The sequence below is a fragment of the Corvus kubaryi genome, unplaced genomic scaffold (assembly GCF_017639235.1).
Source record: "Corvus kubaryi isolate FWS band 111438036 unplaced genomic scaffold, C.kubaryi_AGA036_p1.0 37308, whole genome shotgun sequence".
NCBI classification, from domain to species: Eukaryota; Metazoa; Chordata; class Aves; order Passeriformes; family Corvidae; genus Corvus; species Corvus kubaryi.
The window spans coordinates 6,174,655-6,194,455 of NW_024581096.1; the positions used below are offsets into that span (position 1 = coordinate 6,174,655).

General features: G+C 39.3%; 2 protein-coding genes across 4 annotated transcripts in view; one reads left to right on the top strand and one right to left on the bottom strand.

The window, feature by feature from the left end:
- MTREX (Mtr4 exosome RNA helicase) overlaps window positions 1-2,114 on the bottom strand; it is a 42,124-nt gene extending 40,010 nt beyond the window's left edge. The window contains exons 1-2 of one of the 2 annotated variants that reach the window (XM_042028343.1): window positions 1,957-2,113; window positions 1,113-1,244 (exon numbers count right to left, since the gene is read on the bottom strand). In XM_042028343.1, the coding sequence (XP_041884277.1) occupies window positions 1,113-1,244; window positions 1,957-2,072 (248 nt within the window). In that variant the 5' untranslated portion in view covers window positions 2,073-2,113. Of the gene's footprint in view, window positions 1-1,112; window positions 1,245-1,956 lie in introns of both variants that reach the window. The other variant, XM_042028344.1, reaches the window with a different exon arrangement.
- A 313-nt stretch (window positions 2,115-2,427) lies between these two features.
- DHX29 (DExH-box helicase 29) overlaps window positions 2,428-19,801 on the top strand; it is a 29,065-nt gene continuing 11,691 nt past the window's right edge. The window contains exons 1-19 of one of the 2 annotated variants that reach the window (XM_042028341.1): window positions 2,428-2,626; window positions 5,038-5,111; window positions 5,917-6,030; window positions 6,589-6,718; window positions 7,079-7,221; window positions 8,071-8,196; window positions 8,650-8,776; window positions 9,044-9,205; window positions 10,640-10,805; window positions 11,761-11,884; window positions 12,307-12,903; window positions 13,589-13,732; window positions 13,827-14,003; window positions 14,597-14,737; window positions 16,047-16,191; window positions 16,408-16,528; window positions 17,526-17,610; window positions 18,206-18,294; window positions 18,891-19,019. In XM_042028341.1, coding sequence (XP_041884275.1) covers window positions 2,449-2,626; window positions 5,038-5,111; window positions 5,917-6,030; window positions 6,589-6,718; window positions 7,079-7,221; window positions 8,071-8,196; window positions 8,650-8,776; window positions 9,044-9,205; window positions 10,640-10,805; window positions 11,761-11,884; window positions 12,307-12,903; window positions 13,589-13,732; window positions 13,827-14,003; window positions 14,597-14,737; window positions 16,047-16,191; window positions 16,408-16,528; window positions 17,526-17,610; window positions 18,206-18,294; window positions 18,891-19,019 — 2,972 coding nt within the window. In that variant the 5' untranslated portion in view covers window positions 2,428-2,448. Of the gene's footprint in view, window positions 2,627-5,037; window positions 5,112-5,916; window positions 6,031-6,588; window positions 6,719-7,078; window positions 7,222-8,070; window positions 8,197-8,649; window positions 8,777-9,043; window positions 9,206-10,639; window positions 10,806-11,760; window positions 11,885-12,306; window positions 12,904-13,588; window positions 13,733-13,826; window positions 14,004-14,596; window positions 14,738-16,046; window positions 16,192-16,407; window positions 16,529-17,525; window positions 17,611-18,205; window positions 18,295-18,890; window positions 19,020-19,801 lie in introns of those variants that run through there. The other variant, XM_042028342.1, reaches the window with a different exon arrangement.

Sequence of the window (19,801 nt, forward strand, 5' to 3'; positions counted from 1 at the left end):
GCCAAAACAAGTACTCAAAAATCCTGATCTTTATAAATGTGAATATGTTGAATTTCACCTTTACTTGAATTGCAACACCAAAAAAAACAGGATGCACAGTCTTGGCATGGACAGGCAGCAGAGGTTACCACCAGGACTAATACCTGTAAATTAAAATTTTGCTACCATATAAATCTACTTTAGCTATTGACTCAAAAATTGCACCACACAACAGCACTTGGGTCACATTTATTCCCATAAAGTTTTATGATTAAATGAGAACTTTTTTCAATACATAATGAAACAAAGTTCAAGACCTGTACTCCTGCTACTAGTCAAGACAGAGTAAGCAGCTTGAAGCATCTCAAGCAGCTGCCTGAGGACAAGGCTCCTCTTTTCTTTACCAGTTCCTTCTCTCATGGCCACAAGAAGGGCCTAATGTCTCAATGCAAGAAACTGTTTATTTCTGATGGTTTTAACATACTTAGCAAGCTACTTCAGGCAAGTATACATTCTACTGATACCACCAACACAGAAAATGACTTAAAAGTATTGTTTCTGGTTCTGTTTTGCTTCTATACACTTACCCTTTGTTTACAGTGTTTTGAGAAGTCTTCTCATGAGCTTTTCACAGAAAATCTGACACTGAACTTCAGAAAAATTAAATGCAAGACCAAATGACAATGCAGTTACCACCTTACATGCCTCAAAAGCCTTGTTTGTCCTATTTGCCAATTTACTCTTCCGATATCCCAAGCCAACTATGTCTTTCAACATCATAGTACACAGCAAGCCTGTCTCCTCCCACGTACTTCCAGCTCATCTTCTGCTGTATGTGAAATGAACATGATGGCTTTGAGCAAGAGTCACCGATTCATATGAGTAACCACAAATTAATGTATACTTTCTACTGCAAACATCTACAAGTCTGCAGTATTTTAAACACACCCAGTGCTCATTACTGCTGAGGCTGCACTAGCAGCACATTCTCACTTAAACAGATAATGGAAAAACAAACTTGTGCAAATTCATCTTTACATGAAAACACTGCAAAGCTACTTTTTATCAACTGTTCCCAACTGTTCCCAGTGTGGCTTGCTAGGACTACCGTACACATTAAGCCAGGCACTTACTTAACATCTTCTGATAAAACATCTTCCAATTTCGGCTTTTTTCCCAAAAAGACATTTTCAGTACTATCAAGCTCAACTTCCCTTTTTGGCTTTACTATTGCTGGTACTGAAGGCTTTTCTTCCAATCGTTTTCTGCAACATAAAAACGTAAGAAATTTACATTTTGCCTCATTTATTCATGTAGTTTCAGGAGAAAAAACAGATAGGCTAAGGGAAACCGTGATCCCATTGCACTTGGGAAACAACCCAGGTAAGTCCATCCACAAAAACTGTCGTGGAATTTCAAACCAGCGCCCAGATAAGATGGCCACCAGGTCCCCATACTCCCCAGCTGACCACAGCACCAGGGCTGGCTACAGCTTTAGAGCCAGGGATCCTGGGAAAGTGCCTCACAGAATCACAGAATGGGTCAGGCTGCAAGCGACCACAGTGGGTCATCTGGTCCAACCTCCATGCTCAAGCAGGACGATCCTAGAGCACACTGCACAGGAGCGTGTCCAGATGGTACTTGTATAGGTCCAGTGAGAGAGACTCCCAAAACTCTGGGCAATCTGTTTCAGTGCACAGTCACCCACGCACTAAAGAAGTTCTTCCTCGTGTTCAGGTGAAACTTTCTGTGCATCAGTTTCTTCCCGTTATCTCTTCTCCTATTGCTCGGCACCACCAAGAAGAGCCTGACTGCATCCTCCCGGCACCCTCCCTTCAGACACTTATAGACATTGAGTCCCGAGGGGGTTCAGCAGCTCAATCAAGCCGGCAGAAGCCGGGCCCAGCGTTACGGCCCTCACCCCCACCGCCAGAGCGCCCCCGGTATAGTTGCCTCAGCCCCGCTTCGCGCCCTTACCCCGGCCTCCTGGCACCCTCGGCGGGGCCCGTTTTGCTTTTCTTGGCGCCAGAGGCGGGGACGGCCGCGTCCTCCTCGAACACGCTGAAGAGCTCATCCCCAAAGGCCTCCGCCATCTTAGCGGCCGCGCTCCCACAATGCCCCGTGAAGGGCCTCACGCCTCACGCGAGAAGGGCCCTTCCGGCCCCGCCCCCCGAGGGGAGACAGAGACTCCCGCCGGTTCTGGCACCCAGAGCCGCCCGCACGGCCCGCGCCGTATCTCGATCTCGATTTCCGTCTGGATCTGGCTCTCGGTCCCGATGCCGGACCCTTCTGTGACCCTCCCCCCGGGCACACACCCGGCCCTTTGCCGCTGGGAGGTGATGCACGAAAACCCGACGCAGGCCGCGCGGCCTACGCGCGTGCGCTGGGAGTGCTGGCCAATGGGACGCGGCGGCGGCCGTGTCAAGTGCGGTGCCCGTATGTGCGCGCGCGCAGGGCGGCGGGGGTGCCATGGGCGGCCGCAACAAGAAGCAGCGCGCGGGCGGCGCGGCTCATGCGGCTGCTGCCGCCGCTGTCACCGCCCGCGCCGGCGCCGCCCAGGCCGGGGCAGCTGCGGCCGGCGGTCCGGCCAGCCGGGCTGCCCCGCCGCGACCAGCACCTGCCTCCAAGGAGCCGCGTGTCAAACAAGGTACCGCGCCCCGCGGAGCCCGGGGAGCGGCCGTGCCGTGCGGACGAGGAGTGGGGCCCGCTGTGCGCGCGGCTGAGGGTGCCTTGGCTGGAGGGGCAGTGCCCTCAGGGAGCCCCCACGGGTGCGGCTGCCGTGGACCGCGGCGTTACGAGGAGAGGTCGGCCATAGGGGCTGTTGTTTCCCAGCATCGGGAGAGGCAGCTGGAATTACTCTGCTCCTAATGTGGTTGGGCCTGGCTACAGCCCGCCTTGCCTGTCTAGCTGGTCAAGGGAGGCAGTCCTCCCCGTCTAGTCGGCCCTAGTGAGGCCACGTCTGTTGTTCTGTGTCCAGGTTTGGGCTTCTCTGTGGGAGAGAGGAGCTACTGGAGAGTGGATCTATCCAATGGAGGGTCACAAAGATGATGTCTCTCCTTATGAGGAGAGACTGGGGGAGCTGGGCCTGTTCAGAGAAGACTGAGAGGGGCTCTCATAAATGTATATAAAGATTTCAAAGGCGTGTGCCAAGAGGGTGGTGCCAGACTCTTTTCCGTGGTACCCAGAATGAGGAGCAATAGCTGCAAACCAAAACACGACAAGTTTTACCTCAACATGAGGAAGAAATCCTGTACACTGAGGGTGGCAGGGCACTGGAACAGGCTGTCCAGGGAGGTCATGGAGTCACCCTCTCTGGAGACATGCAGAACTCACCTGGATTCATTCCTGTGTCGCCCACTCTAGTTTGGATGATCTCTAGAGGTCCTTTCCAACTGTACTTATTCTGTGATTCTGCTGCCATGGGTGTCCCTGAGCAGATAAGCCTTGGTGGCATTGATGTGTTGAGTTAATTACAGAAAGTCTTGTTATTAGATGATCAGTAGCTCCTGTGGAGCAAGTGTTTGGATGGTACTTTCCCAGATGTATGTCTTTGTTTTGTATGTTATTAAAATTAATGTAATGTGGATTTGGGATTGTTTTAGGGTTTTTTTCTGTCTTGAAGGAGCTGTTACAGGGCTGGAGGCACTTCTGTGGTGTTGGATAAGATAAGGGATGACTGTTCTGAATAATGTTATTCTGAATGTCTGAATAATGATATTCTGCAACACTGTGAGATGCCTATTTTCAATAAGCCAGCTTTGCCAGAAGTAGCTCAGATACTATATAACGTTAGAACAGCTTGTGTTGCAGACCATGAGCAAATCATGCAATGGCCAGGGCATCTGCGATTCGAATTTGTTAAGAAAAAGTTCTTGTAATCTGTTAATATAAGCTTCCTGGACCTGTTAATGTAGTCTGCTTTCACAAGTGTGGGCTCTGCCAAGTGTAGTTCTTGTGTCTTCCACTTCTCCAGTAACCACGGTACTCAGTCCTCTTCAGAAAATAGCCTGCTTCTCTCTCAGGTTGCATACTGTGGTGAAAAATCAGTCAGGGTACGTGAAAGCTAAGTTGGTATATTCTAAAGAGCCCATTGGTAAGTGCCAGTGAGTAACTCCTGAGTGCTGACAGCTGTTTGTCTCTCCTGAGCAGAGGTGACCATACTTTTTCTGAAATGAAGTTACCAAAACCGGGTCTGATCTCAAAGCAGGCTCTCCCAGAGCCATTCTGCAGGCAGGCCAGCATGGATGAACTGTGCCTCCTGGAACAGCACTTAGCCACACAGGCTGGTGGAAGCTGTGGGTACCAGACACTGTATGTGTGCTCGGAAAGTGATGGAATTCAACAGCAAGCTGTGTGTTGTCATTCTAATGGCAATAAATAGTTTTGTGAATTGGGGTTTGGTTTTTTTAATAGCTGTTAAATGAGAAGTATTTAAGAATGGCTGTAGCAGAGCAGGCCAAAGGCTTCTGTAACCCAGTGCCGTTTCCTAGGTAGGGGACAAAAGCAGGTATGTAGGTAAGAACAGATCAGGCATGCAGTGATATAGGCTCCACCAGCTGTGGCTTAGGGTCTTTCTGAACCAGATATAATTTTTTTTCAATACTCTCCCATATCAATTAATTTCTTTACTTCAGAGCTGTTATGTCTGCCCTCGGACCTCAGTAAATATCCACTGTCCATAGCTTTAGTGGCAAAGGGTTCTGTTACATAGCTATGTGCTCTATAATAAAAATTTCTTAGCAACCTTGCATGTTCTGAAGCTGCCATTTACTTCCTATTTGGCAATCCTTTTTCAGTGTTGAGAGGGTGAGCAGTCAATCCCATTTCCTCTCATTATACTCTCTGAATTTTATATTTTGTCTACCAAGAGTCGTAGCCCTCTTCACTGTTCCTTGTTTAAGGCCTTTCTTGATTATTATTGTCTTTATGCACCTGCAAGTTTCTGGCAAGTTAGTGTAATAGTTTGCACTACCCTGTGTTATGTTAGGTCTGCTTTAGCTACTTTAAACAATGTTCTCAATGAGTTTTGTGTAATTGATTGTTATTTAAAATTTGCAGGTCCAAAAACTTACAGTTTTGGTTCAACAACAGATTCCAGTAGTGCTGCAAATCTAGATAAATCTGTTCTTAAGGTAAGTATCTTCTTTATGTAAACAACTTTGATTTTCATAATACTGCTTTAGCTGAGTAAATATTTCTTCAGGTCTATTTCAGTATTATGTTGTGCACGTAAACTACATTAATGTGTGAGACAGTCACCATTTTGAGTTTGATATTGTTTAGGGTTTTGAGTGTCCTTTAAGAAATAGGGATAAATTAACAGTGTAGGAGAATGGCTGTCTGTTTTTTAAATAACAAATCATACTTCGCATGCAAGATTATTTTAGGAGTTAGGTTTGGGCTTCTGCTGTGTGTATTGATTTTTCTTCCTGTCAGGAAAGAGTTACAGATTTTATATAACAAACTTAGTAGTAAGTAAAACCTGGTTCATGTTTCAGAAGAGTTTCAAATATTAGAATTATTATACTAAATTTGTTTTTTATAAAGTTGTTTTGGAAGGAGGATATCACAGATTGCATCTTTATGTCCAAGTTATCTTATACAAGTAGAACAGAAAGACCTTGGTTTTTCTGGTAGAAATTTTTGAAAATTTACTTACGGCATTTCACTTAACATACCAAATTTCCTTGAAAATGTAAATGGGCTTTCTTGGTAATAAGGAATGAACCCCTCTGTTTCAAGTAAAAGCATATAGCTTGCAGAAATAAAGGTATCCTTTTTGTAAGAGATGTTTAGGCCACTTATGGAAAGCTTGAAAAATTGGAATTTGAATGGCAGAGAGATTTCTGCATTCTTACATCCTTAGTCATTAAGAGCACTGACATGTCAGAAAAGCTTCTAATGTTTACCTTGTATCAACTAATTTTTTCTTTGCAGGTAATGATAAATGGTAGTTTGGAGAAAAGGATTATCGATGTGATTAATAAACATAAAAACCAAAATGATGACAAAGGAATTATTTCCAAAAGACTAACTGCAAAGAAACTACAGGTACAGTTCAAAGTTTTAGTTTCCATTATTTATGTAGAATAAAGTTTGTTTTTTGTCATTTTTATCAAGTGTTATACTATACTTCTGTATACAGTACAAGCCAATACACCATGCTTTTCAGTAGTTACACTAATGATTAGTCAGTGAAATCAAGAAGTATGCTTATTAGGAAAGGCACATCTTTATGGATTCAGGAACTAAAATCAAGAGGTTTCAGACAACATAGAGGAATAGTACTTAATCTGAATGATTTAGGTTTCCTACATTTTTCATTCCATATACTTGGAAAATTACAGGTATGTCCTTATTTAGCTAGAAAATATATTGTGTACAGAGGCAGGAATGTAGATTTATTTATACCTATGCATGCATATTTAGAAAGAAAGTATTATAAACTCTGTGTGCAAAACAATTTTCTGCGTAAGTTTTAGATACATTGTTGCACATTGTTTATCTCCCTTTAATGCTGACTTTCTGATATGTGGGAAATAGAACTTTGCAAGCCTGTGTTACATTGTTAGATTAAATACTAACCTTTTCTGGCTGTCTCATTTATAGGATGTATATATGGCTTTACAAAGATTCTCTTTTAAGACTGAGCACATTGAAGAAGCAATGAAAAATACACTTTTATATGGTGGTGATCTTCACTCTGCACTTGACTGGCTTTGTTTAAACCTTCCCGATGGTGAGTGTGGTGACAAAATAGTTCTTGACAGAAGAGAAACAGGACCTCCTAAGCAGTAGCATTCCTACTTCATAGTAGCAATTAAATACAGTGTGTTTCTAAGACTAGTAGTTACAACAGTGTTCTTTTCCTAGAGGCACGCCTGACTGGTTCTGGGATATTTTAGTGTATAAATCTTGTGGTCTTCCTGTTTCTGCACTTGGAGTTCTGTGGAAGTCCAGTGAGCAAATAGTATCTTACATAAATGCTAAAGCCTAATTTTTATTTCTGTTTGTGTTCTTCTAATTGTTTCCCAACACACTTTAAAATATTTTCCTGTAATTATTATTGATATTTTCTGTGACATGTTTTATTTTGAAGATGCCTTGCCTGAAGGTTTTAGCCAGCAATTTGAAGAGCAGCAGCAGAAACCTAGAGCAAAATTTCGTTCTGTTGTGTCACAACGTGGAACGCTGCCTCCCTTAGAAGACAACAAAAAGAAAGAAAATGGCCCTGCAACTAAGGTAATCTGAAAATCTAATCTCTAGTTACTTGGGGCAGGGCAGGGAGGAGAGAACAAAGCTTTCAGAAATATGGGAGATGTATTGATTTCAAGCACTGATGTGGAAAGCTTATGAAAATGTTGTATGATTGATAGTTGTCACCTGCATTTTAATTTCAGTGGAATGGTAATTTAAAGGTATTTTTCCTGTGAAGGTTCTTTGTAGTTCATTTTTGTGGTAAAGCATGGAGAATCTCATGAGATTTAGGTTAGGTATTAGGAGGAAATTATTTTCTGTGAGGGTGATGAGACACTGGCACAGATTGCCCAGAGAAGCTGCTGATGCCTCATCCTTGGCAATGTTCAAGGCCAGGTTGGATGGGGCTTTGAGCAACCTGCCATAGTGGAAGGTGTCTCTGCCTATGGCAGGGGTGTTGGAACTAGATGATCTCTAAGGTCCCTCCCAACGCAAGCCATTCTATGACTCTATAGATTAATTGCTTAATTTTATGCTATAATGGGTTTATTCTGTTTATTTACATGTGGCACTCTCTACACACTTGCATGGGTTAAAGTTTGCATACCTGCTTTCAGTGTTTCGATTTCTGTGGTTATTGAATCTTAAACTAGAAAACAAAAAGATTTCATGCAAATAATTTCATTCTTTATGGCAATTATAGTTGCTCTAGTGTTAAGATCTATTTAAGTGTATGGTGGAGTATTCACCCTGGTTGGGGAAGTTTGAGCCATTTTTTTTCTTGTCATATATATATTTTATATATAAAATCTTAACCAGTAGATCCTGGATACTGGCAGAAAAAGCATTGTTTTCACATACTTTATCATTACTTTTAACTTACATTGCTCTTAGGAAACGAATGTGAGGAAAGAGAAAGAATTGAGTATGAAGGAATGGATTTTGCAATATGCCGAGCAACAGAGTGATGAAGAGAAGGATGAGTCTGTGAAAGAGACAGAGCAAGAAAAATTTGACCCAGTAAGCAGAATAATGCTTCATGGAAGTCTTTCTAAAAACTGACATGTCTGGTACATCTGCATGTGGTGGATCTATTTGTTACAAAATTGTGTGTTACAAATTGGGGATTGAAAACTTCTCTTGTGTTATCAGTAATGCATCTGGCTGCTGAAGGAAAATCTGTTGAAGCTGCTTCTTTTCTAAGTTGTTTTTCATTTCCCATATTACTTGCACTGGGTTCAAAATGTTGGAATGTAACGTGCAGGAAAAAAATTTAAAATACATTTCAGTGAGATTGAGTGAGTTACTATCAAATTCTGGGAGGTTTTGAGTGTTAGTTAAGTAAAAACTCATTTTTTCCCCATTGTGTAAGCTTGGTACAAAGGATAAAAAACCTGCACTTTATTATGAAGGTCATTGAAAGTGACAAGCATACCATGTTCAACTTGTAATTAATAATTCTGTTTGAAATAGAATGAGAGGTATGTACATCTGTCTGCCAAGCTTTCAGAAGCAAAAGAACAAGCAAGCATCTCCAAGCAAGACAAAGACAAGCAAGGCCAGAAGGCAGCACAAGAAAAAATAAGAAGAATTCAGCAAGGTAGAGCTATGCAAGTTACCTGTGTTTTATTTTCTGGCCTGCATGTTTGTTAGGCGATTAAATATTGGAGTCAGATTGACTTGAAGATGATTTCATTATCTTTTATGCCACTCTGTGAAATGAAGGCTTTTCTGAATCTGTTCTTTCTTGGTCAAATTCTAAAATGTCAGTAACATTTCACTACTTCTGTTTTTGGGTACTCAGTATGAATTAATGTAGTGTTTTTTAAGCCGTTGGTGGGTGTAAGTTATATTCTCTCTCTGACAGAAATGGCAGTACTTGAGGAACATCCAGTATTTAATCCATCTATAAAGATTTCAAACCAGCAGCAAAATGAAAAGAAAAAAATTCCCTCACCTCAGCCTCAAGAAACCACTTTGAATTTGAGTTTGCTTGAAAAACCTGATGGTGCTGCAAAGGAAGACAAAGGTGCGTTGGAAGTGATTCAGTATAAGCTTGAATCATACCATAAATTTCCAAAATTAGTTCTTGTTTTTCTAGGTTTGCAGTGATAAGTGAACAAACTCTGGTTGGAAAGGAAGGTGGATTATCACAGAACCAATTAGCTTGGAAAAGACCTCTGAGACTGAGTCCAACCTATGACCAAACACCACCATGTCCATTAGACCATGGCACTGGGTGCAAAGTCCAGTCTTTCCTTAAATACCTCCTGGGTTGCTGACTCCACCATCTCCTTGGGCAGCCCATTCCAACGCTCGACAGCCCTTTCTGTGAAGAAATCCCTCCTACTGTCCAGCCTGAACCACCTTCCCTGATGCGGATTGAGGCTATATCCTCTTGACGTATCACCAGTTGCCTGGAAGAAGAGGCCAACCCCCACCTGGCTACAGCCTCCTTTCAGGCAGTTGTAGAGGGTGATAAGGTCACCCCTGAGCCTCCTTTTCACCAGGCCAAACACCCCCAGCTCCCTCAGCTGCTCCTCACAGCACTTGTGCTCCAGACCCTTCCCCAGCTCCACCGCCCTTCTCTGGACTCCCTCCAGTACCTCAATGTCTTTCTTGCAAAGAGGGGCCCAGAACTGGACACAGCACTCGAGGTGTGGCCTCACCAGTGCCCAGTACAGGGGACAATCCCTGCCCTGGTCCTGCTGGCCACACTATTGCTGATCCAAGCCAGGATGCCCTTGGCCTTCTTGGCCACCTGGTCACACCCTGGCTCATGTTCAGCTGCTGTCACCAGCATGTCCAGGTCCTTTCCAATCACTCTGTCCCAGCTTGTGGTGCTGCCTGGGGTTGTTTTAGCAGGACCCAGCACTTGGCCTTGTTGAACCTCACACCACTGGCCTCAGCCCATGGATCCACCCTGTCCAGATCTGTCTGCAGAGCCTTCTTGCTGTCCAGCAGATCAACACTCCCACCCAAATCAGTGTCATTTGTGTACAGTCTGTCTCACTGACCAAGCTACCTTTAAAGGATCTGGAGTTGTTTTAGCAGATTGCGTTGAAAGCTATTTTTGTCATGCTGTCATGTCTTAAAAATTAGATTTTTTTTTTTTCAGTTGTAGGGCTAGTTGCTATTCCAGTCACCTTCACATGTTTTTCAACTATTTTAATTGTAAATATTCAAATTGTTATGTTATTTTCTAATAACGAAACTTTAATGAAAGTTCTGAAATTATTGGGTGATCAGAGATAACAAAATACTGTAATTAATTTTCTGCCAGATACTTCTGTAGGAAAAGCAGAAATTTCTGTCATGTATCATCAATACCTGTATTTCTGCAAAACATTCCAGAAGATAGTGCTGTCTAGTTAAATACATGTGAATAAAAGGTAAAAATTACTTCAAATGAATGTAGAATAAATTTTAAGATACTTAAAAATGTGTTTTTCTGCTCTTGCAGTGAAAAAGAGGGAACCACTAGATATAAGAAATTTTGATTATAGTGCTCGAAGCTGGACTGGTAAATCTCCAAAACAATTTTTGATTGACTGGTGCAGAAAGAATTTTCCCAAGAGCCCAAATCCTGCTTTTGAAAAAATTCCCGTTGGAAAATATTGGAAATGTAGGTATGTATTTCCTGTAATCTTTACATTTGTCTTTTGGTTCATTTGAAAATAAAAACTGGGTAAATTCTGTATTGTTGATTGAGATTTATATTAATACAGTGTGTTTATATAGTGTGTCCTGTTTAGTCCATCAGGGATGTATTTTACTCTGAATAGCTCTCAAAAGTGATGCTTGGACTAGACAAAGTCACAAAAATAAGATTCTAGTGAATGATCCCATAAAGCAGGGGTAAGGGTTTTTTATTTGTGTACTGCTGAATGAAAGATTAGTCTGAAGCTGTGAGATAGATTTGAACAGTTTACATTTGATATTCAACGTAACAAATCAAAGATTCAAGTTTGTGAATACCAAAACCACTCTGGAGATTGTGTGAAATAAAGTGCAAATTAAAAATTTGTATTAAAACTAACATAAATTTGTAGGCAAGAGAGTGCAGTATTTTATTTTAAAATTTCTTTTAGAAATCAAGTGTATAATATAGATTTGTAAAGTAGAAATTACCATGTATAAATAAAGTAGTCACAACATTATAAATGAGCAACATTTCTTGAAGAAACCAAGGAAAAGAGCTTGTTTTCTTGCTCAAGCTAAAAACTACTAATGGACTGCCACCCTAAGAATATGGAAAATTTGACTGCTGCTCTGACTGGTGTTTATCTGTTAAACAGATGTTTGCGTCTCAGTAGATCATTAAATGTCACCTCGACCTATCCTATATGCTTACAAGCCCACAAACATTTAGTCCTTCTTCCAAAGCACCTAACCTTAATGATAATCTGTGTGTATATAAACACTTCTGCCTTGAAGAAAGTGAAGATGTTTGTGAAGAGGGGAAAAAAAAAAACACGAATTCACAGCTGGAATCTTTGCTGAAAATGTTATGTTATATATGTATTTTCTGTTTATATCAGTAGCAAAAAATTGAGGTAAATGCCTTTGAAATATCTCTTTAAGGGTCAGGATTATCAAGTCATCAGATGATGTAATGGCAATGTGTCCTACAATTGTAACAGAAGATAGTATGCAAGCACAACATCTAGCTGCTACTTTGGCGCTCTACCATTTAACCAAAGGACAAGTAAGTTTCTTAGCAGTACTACTGTTCTTGGTCTCAAATCTGCTTCTGCACTTTTTTGTTATCTATATTATTATCTACGGTTAGGTTCTAAAAATAGTTTCATGTAGTATTTCCCATTAAATTCTTTGCTTCTATTACAAATTCATTTGTTTTTATCTAATTGTGCATATGCTTTGCAGCATACAGAAATGATTTTTTTTGTAAAGCTGTACTTTCAGTCTTGTAAAAACTGTAAGCTAATTGAAAATAAAAATTTATTGTTGACATTTCTATTACTTCTTTCATAGTTTCTGTATTCAGAATGACTTCTTTCTTGGTTTTTGTCATATCTTTTGACATTTGAGTTTGTTTACACATAAAATATTAATGATGATACTACTAAGTAGTATGTAATAGTTTTTTTCTGCTTTTTGCACCTGAAGTCAGTTCATCAGTTGCTGCCTCCTACCTACCGAGATGTCTGGCTAGAGTGGAGGGATATTGAAAAGAAAAAGGAAGAAGAAAGCAAGATAGAAACCAACAAGCCACGTGATACCTTTATTGCTAGATTATTAAACAAACTCAAACAACAGCAGCAGCTACAGTCTGAAAATCAGCCAAAACTATCTGAGGGTCCTGAAGATTCCTGGGAAAACTTAGTTTCTGATGAGGACTTCAGCAGTCTCTCCCTTGAGACCTCAGATGCAGATAATTTGGAACCTTCAAGGATTTTGTTTAAGAAGCTGCAGAGTTCTTCCAGGTACCAGAGGCTTCTGAAAGAGAGACAGGAGTTACCTGTGTTTAAGCACAGATACTCAATTGTAGAAACTCTTAAAAAACATCGAGTAATTGTTGTTGCTGGTGAAACAGGCAGTGGGAAGAGTACCCAGGTGCCCCATTTTTTGTTAGAAGACTTGTTGCTAGATGAAGGATCAAAAAAATGCAACATCGTTTGCACACAACCCCGAAGAATCTCAGCTGTGAGTCTGGCAACCAGGGTTTGTGAAGAGCTGGGCTGCGAATCAGGACCAGGAGGAAAAGTAAGAAGTGTCTGAATTCTTTTGCTTGTCTTGATCAAATACAGGGCGCTGGATTGTTGACAAAAAGCAAGAACACTATTTCTTACACAACAAAACAATTAGATGCTATTTTCTCTTGAAAAGGACTTCTTGGTATGTCAGTTATTTATTTTGTCTTGTCACCTGTGAACCTGTAGGTATCTGTGTATGATTTCTAAAATCTTCAGAGGCTGATGTAGAGCAACAGTGTTTCATAGTGGGAATGGTCAAAGATTTGAGCAGATGCTCCAGGGACTATTGGCCATCACTATGACTAGGGCTGAAGCAAAATCCCCTGAATAAGGCTCTGAGCAATCCAGTCTGGCCTTGAGAGAGGGCCTTTCCAGTATAAGTTATTTTGTTATTTGAAGAAAGCTGAAGTCCTGCATTTGTTAGGGTAATTTGTGCAAAAATACTTTTGAGACTGTCAGAGAGTCCTGAAAAGCGCCCTGATTTTACCAGCTCTTTGCTACTCTGGATAAACTTTTGTATTTTTCTTTTCTTAACAAAGGAAAGAAAGTACTTGTATGGAAGTGTGGCAGTCATTCAGTATACTACTTAATTAGCAACTTGTGCGGTGTCTGAATCTGACAGTAGAGTTCACTAAATTTTGAATATTGTGAGCTTGTATGTTTAGTTATTCTATATTTTTAATTTATTTTTTAAGAATTCCCTGTGTGGATATCAAATTCGTATGGAATCAAGAACAGGAGAAGCCACCAGACTACTGTACTGTACGACAGGTGTCCTGCTTCGAAAACTTCAAGAAGATGGTCTTCTTTCAAGTATATCTCATGTTATTGTAGATGAGGTTATCAGTTCTTTACTGTTCTGCAGAAATTATAATTATTCTGGGCCTTGACCTGTACTAAATTCTTGCTATAGATGTGTTTTTCTAATTCTAGGTACATGAAAGAAGTGTCCAGTCTGATTTCTTGCTAGTTATTCTGAAAGAGATCTTGCATAAGCGTTCAGACCTGCATCTGATTTTAATGAGCGCCACTGTAGACAGTGAGAAGTTTTCCAGCTATTTCTCACACTGTCCCATTTTAAGGATCTCAGGGAGGAGCTACCCTGTTGAGGTAGGTAGATGTTTATTTTGATTATGCAAGACACTTTGTATGCATGTGTGCAGTGTTTGCCTGGTTAGTATCTAGGTAATATACCTATATCACTTTTTTTTTACCAAAAATACAGATCTTAAAATAAATATTTTAGGGACTTGTAGTCCTTTTATGAAAATACAGAATAGCTTCAGGGCTTTGAAGTACACAGCTGTACTATTTCTTCGTGATGGATTTAATTGATTACAGTCAGTCCATCAGTGACACTTTGATTTTTCTCTGTTAAACCTAGGTAGAAGGTAAAGCATTTAAGAATTCCTCCCACTCCCTGTAACTTTGTCATTGCACTCTTAGGTGTTTTTCTTACTTGTGCTATGTAGACTATGGTAAAGGTTATGTAATGATCAGGTGGAGAAGCCCGTTGACAAACTTGTAGCAGCTCTAAGGTTAGGTTTTCAAAAATTGTAAGAGTTTTAGTTGAAATCTGGAAGATTTATTGCAACATTAAGGCATGCCCTGTTCAACTTTGTTCAGTAAGCTTTAAAAAGTGAAAAAGGCTGCTCATTAATTTTTGACATGCCTTGTGCTTTTTCTTTGAATTTTCACTAAAGATTTTTCATGTTGAAGATGTAATTGAAGCAACTGGCTATGTTTTGGAGAAAGACTCAGAATATTGTCAGAAGTTCTTGGAGGAGGAGGAGGAAGTAACAATAAATGTTACCGGCAAAGGAGGAAGCACTACAAAGCACCAGGTAAAACAGGCATTTTTCGTTTTGTCTTGGAAATTTTGAGGGTTTTTATTATTTAATCATTTTGGTTCCTTTGAATTAAATGTTACTGGATTGTAGAATATCAAATATTCTTTCAGTTTATAAAAGACACAGTGGCACTCCTACAAATACTTGTGAATGCTGCACCCTTTTGATTGTCACTCCAAATCCTATATAGCTGTCTTGATTTTGCTGTATTTGATAATGAGATATCTTGTAGATTCCCAGCTCTGCACTATAAGCAGCAGGGAAAGCATTTAATTTTTTTATGCCAAAGAATTCTCCTACACAGTGAACCTAACAACAGAAGAGACAAGGCTTTATCCTTACATGAAAAACTCCAAAGAACCTCCAACTTGACATGCCAAATGAGATGATTTACATGAGATTGTTGTATAGACCTCTTTTCTTTAACAGTCTGGTTAATCCTTGAGTACTCTGCAGTGACAGCTCTCTGTGCTTTTGCATCAGAACTCTTGAAGGGGAGATTCTGTCAGTGCCATCTGACTTCAGCAGCTTAGGCTGTTCATGTAGGCTATGTATTTTGGGGGGATACCCATCTGCTCCAACTTGCTTTGCAAAACTTCTGGAAATTTAGCTTGCTATGATCAAACACTGATACTTAAGTTGAAAAAAATACTCTGGTGTGCTCTGTTGATTGTCCTTCAGTACAGAAGAATATGTGGTGTCATGCTTCTTTAAGTATATTGATTAACACTGAAAAAGTTTACAATAGTGCCACTTAATACAGAAACTATGCTATTTGTTTAAGATGCCTGGAAACAATTCAAATGTATGTCTCTCCTGCTAACTCTTCTTTCTTGTTCCAAAACACTGCAGGAGTTGCCGCCTCGTTCATTCTTAATTTTCGTTGCTACCATTACTTGAGAAGGGTGAAGTGAGGGAGAGGGAAAAGGTGAAACTAGTTTCTTATACCCCAGAGTAGGAGTTTTGAGAGACAAGAATACATCTATTAGCCCAGTTTGAACTGATACCAGTTGAATGCTAGATATGGACCTGGGGCCTGTTTACTTCTTCAGCAGACTTTAATTTTTACCTTTTTTCCATCTGGAGTGTCATTTAACAGTTGTAGATACCTATACACATTGTGTAGGTGATTGTGATTAAATCTAACTTGCACGGGTTTTGGTGGGAAGTTAGTCAGTTAAATTTCTCTTATCCCTATCTCTGTTTCAAGTGAATGGCAAATTCACCTTCTTCTCTCTTACCTTCTTCTAAAATACTAAGAATGTGATTTTTTTTTTTTTTTTTGCTTACTCTTGCTTTTTAGGAGTATGTCCCAGTTCAGTCTGGATCTGGTATCGATTTGGCTCCTCACTATGCGAAGTATAGCAGTCGTACACAGCAGGCTATCTTATACATGAACCCTTACAAGATCAACCTTGAACTTATTTTGGAGTTGCTTGCATACTTAGGTACAGTCCACTTCTTAAAAAGTTTATATACTTGTGGTTGTCCTTTGGACCTATTTTCCAGTGCTTTCTACTGATACTGAAGTACTTGACTTCATTCTTAAATGAAACATCCTAAAAAGCATTAACCACAGGGTATAGCATTAGTTCCTGTTGTTATGTGAAACTTCTTGCAATGCATGTTTGTTTTAACTATATGCTTGTACTGTAATTTTGCAGATAGAAGTCCCCAGTTCAAGAACATTGAAGGTGCTGTGCTGATCTTTTTACCAGGCCTTGCTCACATCCAACAGCTGTATGATCTCATTTCAACTGACAGAAGATTTAACTTGCGTGACAGGTAACACAGATGTATTTTTTTAAGTTAATACTCTCAGTTACAACCCAATAAACATATTCATTAAGGTTTGCTGTTCTTGTAAAAGGAAACTGAGAGTTATACCTCTGACCTAATTGTGCTACAAATGTACTTTTACTGCAGTACAAATGTGGTTTTGCTTTAATACGAATGTACTTTTACTACTATAATCTAAAAGTTGTACAAGCAAAAATGACAGATACTTAAGAATGGTATGATAAATTTTCTTTTGTTACTTTCTATTTTATTCTTCAACAAATTTATTTAATCAAAAGCAGTTGACTACTTCTTTTCCACTTCTTAGGGTATGGAAGCTGCCATACCTGGGATACAGATTTCTGTGGCTTACTGTTTACATGGAAGTGACTACTTCCTGAGAAGAGCTCCAGAGCATCTGGATCTACCAAGAGAAATGGCCTAGGGCTGTAGTGACAGATAATTTCAAAATTTTTTTTTTGGGTAACTGAAAGTTAGCAACACAACTGCATAAAAGGAACAATTGCAGTCAAATGCTAAATATTTGTTGGTGCACTGAGATGTAAAGGTCTGGAAGAGAAGGAAAGTACCAGTCTCTGTGGCTGTCTCATCTCCGAAGACCTTTATTACTCAAACTTAAAGTTGCATGTGTTTGTAATGGTCCTTGTCTTGGAAGAACAATTTGAAAAACTTGGGTTTATGGACACCTTCCTCCCTTTATTGCTAGGCTATTATTGTAAAGTAACCGGAAGTTCTGCAGTATTACTATTTTGCCTGCATTTTTACTGAATGGGAGAACATCCCTATGAGCTAATGATGTTATTTTTTCTAGATATTGTAATAAAACAGTGAAGCAGACTTTCATACCTAATCATACAAAGCTTTATTCTTTCAGTTGTCTGTTCTAGTTGCTTTCTCCGAATGTTGTCATTATTCTGGTCTCATTTTTTTACTCTATCTAATTTGATAAGTATATATTTATTACTCTAATTTCTTGTTCTAGGCACAGATTGATAGCTCTGCATTCTGTTCTTTCAACTCAAGATCAAGCAGCTGCATTTACAATACCTCCTCTTGGTATTAGAAAGGTAGTATTTACAAAGTTCACAGCTGAAAAGAGAAGTTTTCTGTGGGTGCAACTCTGAATTGTTATAAAATATAATCATACAGAATTACACAACAAACAGTTGTTCATGGAATTTCCTCTCTGCAAAGAAACAATTCTAATTTCATGATCTAGAAGCTAATATTCTGTGAAAATATTGACAGTATTGGAGAAATTCTTAAACCTAATCTTTTTCTGTGAACTTCTTTAATTCTTACTTTCCTGTATTTTAGCTATTGTTAACCAGTAACTATGGCTTTTATCTAGGAAAAATACAATTTTATTTACTGCCAAACTATGTAATTAAATGTTGATTAGTTTTGGCAGATACTAGCCAATAATTTTGATGGATTATAAAACAAAATGGGAATGTGAAATTCTTTATTAACTTTTAATTTCTCTCATTGGGAGAAACTAGACAATTTCCTGTCATGTAGCTTTTAATTATTTGTCAGTTTATTTAAGGAAACATTTCTGGGTAAAAAATTTTAACCAGACTTACCCCATAATACTGATTTAAAGGGTGAAAACTGTTAGACATTCCAGTTCTTCTATTTATGTTATGTTGCTTTTTCCAGATTGTTTTGGCAACCAATATAGCAGAGACGGGTATTACAATACCAGATGTTGTCTTTGTGATTGATACTGGGAGAACAAAAGAAAATAGGTAAGAGTTTGATTTTCATCAATCATACTGTGATTACTGTAAATATTTGGAGGATAGAAATACAAGAATTTTGTAGTATCCTTCTTAAACTAGAGTTCCGGATGCAGAAATGAGTGCTGAGCTCATATAACAGCTTGGAGTTTTAGGTGCAAGTTTGGGATGTATCTTTGGAATTTCAAATGGTGTGAAGAACAGGGGAAGTTATCCACAGATAATGGATGTAATGTATGGATAATCATGATTAAGTACTGCTTTAAAAATGAAGGAAGTATGTTTTATACTATCTCTGTTTTTAAGAATTATTTTTCTTCTTCACTTTAAATGTGAAAAGCCCTACACAATGTATTGGAATGATTCTGAATTGCCAGGGACATGCAATAATAAAGTTTTCATTTTCCAATATTTACAGTTTCATTGGTGAGTTGTATTCAAGGTTTTGTAATATACAGTTCCACCCATGCTTAATTTTCAAAACTAAATATATTTTCAAATAATTGCTCATTAAATATATTGTCAGTGTGCTGATGTTCAGGTTATATGTATGTGCAGATTTTAATTCTGAAATCTGAACAGGCTTTTGCTTTATAATTTTTAAGGTATCACGAAAGCAGTCAGATGAGTTCCCTGGAAGAGACCTTTGTTAGTAAAGCTAGTGCTCTGCAGCGGCAAGGAAGAGCCGGGCGTGTTAGGGATGGGTTCTGCTTCCGAATGTACACGAGAGACAGGTATTGTAAACTTAGCAGAATTATGTAAATCACACAGATACTGTCTTTTTGTTTTTCTGTGAAAAACCAAGAATTCTTGTTGAAATTCACATTATTTACTGCAAACCAGAAAGATAAAACTGGAAAAAAACTCAACCAAAACAAGAGTTTGAATGTCATATATATAAAGTGTTACGGTAGTCTTTTGCATTTTTTTTAAAAAAGTTAATTTTACTCTTAATATTTCTAGAATGTGTTTTTTTAAAAGTATCCATAATTAAAGGAAAAATGCAGCACAAGGAATTGTAGAACATGAATTTTTTAACACTGGCTTGGTTCACATCAAATGTGTGCAAACCTTATCTCCTGAGCTTTGAATTTTTTATCAGGCAAATCTGTAGGTTTCTGAGGAGGTATCTCTATGGATAAGAGATGGGGGCACTGCAGAATTAGTTTCTGTTACTGCAGTGGAATAACCTTTTTCCTGCTTCTGTGAAAGCCTGAAGTGACTTTCAGCTGAGAAACAAAGGTTAAAGTCTTCTGATACAACCAATGAAGTGTCCCTTTTAATCACATACAAGACTTTCAGTTTGAAAGCATTAAAGATTTGTTTTGAAAATTGGGGTTTCCTGCCTTTCCCTCTCTGACTGAAACTTGTTTTTCAAGCCACAACACATGCCTTAATTCAAAGTATGAATGGCTTACCCATGCCATTGCCATTCAAGAGAAAAACTGGAAGAGTGACCATGTGAAACCCAGATTTACAAGTTTAATTGAAAGATTTAGTTGAATATATGTTTCTG